This window comes from Lactuca sativa, chromosome 7 (genome assembly GCF_002870075.4).
Source record: "Lactuca sativa cultivar Salinas chromosome 7, Lsat_Salinas_v11, whole genome shotgun sequence".
Taxonomy (NCBI): domain Eukaryota; kingdom Viridiplantae; phylum Streptophyta; class Magnoliopsida; order Asterales; family Asteraceae; genus Lactuca; species Lactuca sativa.
The window spans coordinates 137,254,697-137,258,959 of record NC_056629.2 but is presented as its reverse complement, the minus strand read 5'-3'; the positions used below and the strand labels follow the sequence as shown (position 1 = coordinate 137,258,959).

Here is a 4,263-nt window from a genome sequence, read left to right as displayed (position 1 = left end):
ATATATATATATATATATATATATATATATATATATATATATATATATATATATATATATATATATATATATATATATATATATATATATATATATATATATAGTTGATGATGTATATCATTAACATAATTTTTGGAAAAATGTTCATGTTGCATGGATACAAAGATAATTATAAAAATTAATTTGACATAACCAATGACATTACACTCACGTTCATGATCATATAACCTTAAAATTAAAATGAATAGTCTCCGATATATATAAAACAAAATTAAAAAATTAAAAAAAAAAATAAATTAAAAAAAAAACTCATCATGATTAGTGTGTGACTGGTAGACGTAAAAAATACGCAAGCGGCATTTGCATGAATTTGAATTAGAAATAAGAAAATTTTGACATGAACACCATTCATATATAAATACCAGGTGATCATTTAAAGATGAGATGTATTCAAATTCCTTAAAGACCATTTAAACTTGATCTTAATAATCAATCACTCGCTAAGGTAAATCTTTCTATACAAAGTAATGTTTTATTTATTAAATGTTGTTGTTGTTATTATTTAAGCATTTTTTAAATCAATAAAAAGGATTAATTTATTGTTAGGGAAATGATTTGTATAGAATATTCTTCGTATACAACAATTTATTTTCTAAAGGGTTGTATTGTTGTAAATGAAAAAATAATTTATGTTATTTGATACTAACTATCGAATAATAACTTTTACATTTATGAGATACATGTTATTGTAATTATTTTAAATAATATTATAAGATAAATATTTGTTATAATCATACAATGTCTCCATTTATGGCTTGCATATGAATAAAACTCAAAGCGGTTCTCCATTTAATGTAAGTTTTAACATTATGATCAATTAATTTTAAAAAATAATTATTCGATTTTTTTAATGTAAATGATGATGATTATTTAAAACACCAATCATTGTTAGTAAAATAATACAATACAAATTATAATTGTATATTTGCTTTAAATTATTATTATGGTTAATAATTTTAAAAATCATGTATTTGTAAGAAAAAAAATTAGTATTCATATTATTTTTACTTGATTTGGCATGTCGATTTAGGTTTTATATTTAAAACATGTAAATTTTTTTTAACTATTTAACAAATAATATATATTTTTTTAAGTTTGTTTGAAATTTTCATTTAGATTTTAAAATTAACATTATATTTAATTTGACAAATTAAACATATTATATTAATAATTCAAAAAGTATATTGTTAATATGATAATATTTTTCATTTAATAACATACTTATGTTATTTAAATTAATATATCTAATTGAAAATTAAAAAGTTATGATTTTTCAAATCAATATGGTACAAGGAAAATGACTTATTTTATAAAAAATATACTAAGTGAATGCTTCGTTGTGTGTCTTAAAAATGTATATGTAGTTTTATTTATTTATTTATTTTTACAAATATATGTTGTTGAAAAAGAGTATACCGTCGACATTAAAGATATGTTGTTGGAAAAGAATATGTTGTTGAAAAAGAATATATTATTGAATAATTTTACACTAAGTTGATATATAACTACAACTATTTTGAACAATATGACACGATAAACATCTATTTGAATAAATTACTTAATGGTACCGACATGTGTCTTGCTCATGAATAAAATTAAAAATAGTTATCAATTTATTGTTATTTTTAGCTATTATTATCAATTAATTTAAAAATTATTTATTTAACCATCTTTTATTTTAATTTTTAATTTCAATGATGATGATGATTTGTTAAATATTAACCATGTGTTTAAGTTAACATTATGTAACAATATGTAATTTCTAATTTATTTTACTATGGATTATTACTGTTGATACTAAGCTTTATATATATATATATATATATATATATATATATATATATATATATATATATATATATATATATATATATATATACACACACACACACGGAAGGATAACTTGGAAAACAAAAAAACCCTAAAAATCATAAAAATACATAAAAAAATACTTATAGATTACAAAACTTTTTTTATTTTTTTATAAAAAAATCGCAAGTTTTTAATAAATTCGCTGAAAAAAAATCAATAATTTAAAAAAAAAACAGGCGAATTTATTTAAAAACATGCAATTTTTTCATAAAAAAATTCAAAAAAAGGTTTTGTGATCTCTAAGTTTTATTTTATGCATTTTTATGATTTTTAGGGTCTTGTTTAGGGTTTTTTTATTTTCCAAAGACTATATATATATATATATATATATATATATATATATATATATATATATATATATATATATATATATATATATATATAGTCTAGCTTATACATTTAACAATGCATTTAAATTTTTGACAAAACTTCAAAAATGGTCCCTGTGGTTTTCGAAAATATCAAGTTTAGTCCCTAAGTTCAAAAAACCTCACGGATCGTCCCTGTGGTTTCAAAACTTTTAACATTTGGTCCTTCCGGCTAACTCCGTTACCATTTAGCCGTTAAGTCAGGGGCATTTTTGGCATTTCACTACACAGGGACCATTTATGAGGTTTTCTATTACTTTTTTTTAAATAAAAAATAAATAAAATTTAATATGCTTGGGTCCCACCCTCTTTCTCTCTCTCTCACCCCTCTCTCACTCTCTCTCTCTCGTGAATCAAGAAACTATACAGTCGACGGCTCTTCTGGTGAAGCATCACCTTCTTTTTGGATCTTCAAAAAAAAATCGAAGTATAGGTGGAGGAGCAGGTCATATCGACTTGGCCGGAACCTGGATACAAGTAGGGTTGCTACACCTCTGTTTTTGTTCATGTTCGTTGGAAAAAACCATGGCAGCATAGGAATACCCAACTTCATGTGCAGTTGGAAAAGAAGAAACCCAATCAGAAGCATGTGTAGGAAGAATCCCCAAAATTTTCAACTTCATCAGTTTGTAATTCCTCCAATGGCTCAGGTTCAACTAAAAATCCTATCTTCCTCATTGTGTCTTTTTACCATTTACTGGAAGAACAATGGTTACATATTTTCCTTTATCTAAATCAGGATCAATGGTGGTGATATTATCTTCAACGAGACCTTTCATCTTCAAGAATCGACCCCCAACCTAGATTTTATGTTGGCATCTTGCATTCATTCCTCAGCTATCGGACTCCACACCAGACCAGTTTCGAAAGGAACATACACACCATACCCATTTGGATGTTGAGTGCTTCCAGATTCTTTCTATGCTTTTGGAGAATTGATCTGTAAAGGACAGCATGAATTTAAACAAGAACCTCCAATCACGTATGCTATCTCTTCCATTCTTCTCCTTTTAAAAACGTAGGTACCCAATGAAGTCGATTTGTAATCGGGTTAGGTAAGATCGATGAAATCGGTTTGTAATTCTCTTTATTTATCCACAGAACCTACTGGTGTCAAGATGCATATATTGAGGGTTTGTAATCGAGGTTTCCTAGAGATGTGTAATCAGGGTTTTCTAGTGGTTGATCTATGACTACAATATGAGTTTTGGAAACTCCTCGAAGTTCTTGGAGGAACTGAAGACAATGGCCACAAGGAGCGACAGAGACGACTATATTCAATAGTTTAGGACCGCCACCGTGCGCAACGAGATTGGTGATAAGGAACTATTCTACATATGAATCCAAGATTCCAAACATTGAAACAAAAAACAAACTTGTAGACGGATACATAGATGCATGGTATACACAGATGCAAAAGTTCATGAGAGAAACGAACCTTTCTTGTCCAACAGTATCCCAAATCTGAGCCTTGACAATTTTATCATCAACATGGATACTTCTGGTAGCGAATTCGACGTCGATAGTTGACTTTGATTCGAGATTGAACTCGTTCTTAGCAAATCTAGAAAGCAAGTTCGATTTACCGACACCAGAGTCTCCGATCAAAACTAAATTGAACAGATAACCGTAGTCACCGTCGGCTTTGTAAGCCGTCATGATTAGATACAGAAATGTAAAATTAGCTTCGAATTTCAGTGTCTGAAGAACAATTTGAGATGAAACTACTCCGCTTCTACAATTATCAAGTCTTCTGTGGGTTTATCTGAAGATCATCGAAATCGTGTCGACAAGATTCACGAGAGAGAGAGAGAGAGAGAGAGAGAGACCCAAGCATATTAAATTTTATTTATTTTTTATTTAAAAAAAGTAATAGAAAACCTCATAAATGGTCCCTGTGTAGTGAAATGCCAAAAATGCCCCTTACTTAACGGCTAAATGGTAACGGAGTTAGCCGGAAGGA

The 4,263-nt window shown here is 27.4% G+C and overlaps 1 protein-coding gene across 1 annotated transcript; it reads right to left on the bottom strand.

The window, feature by feature from the left end:
- Positions 1-2,974: 2,974 nt before the first annotated feature.
- LOC122195208 (ras-related protein RABA1f) lies at positions 2,975-3,959 on the bottom strand. The gene is made up of 3 exons (XM_042896788.2): positions 3,739-3,959; positions 3,183-3,240; positions 2,975-3,100 (listed from the first exon to the last, which is right to left on the bottom strand). Exons 1-3 carry the CDS (start codon positions 3,957-3,959, stop codon positions 2,975-2,977), a joined length of 405 nt encoding a protein of 134 aa, XP_042752722.2.
- Between the last annotated feature and the right edge of the window lie 304 nt (positions 3,960-4,263).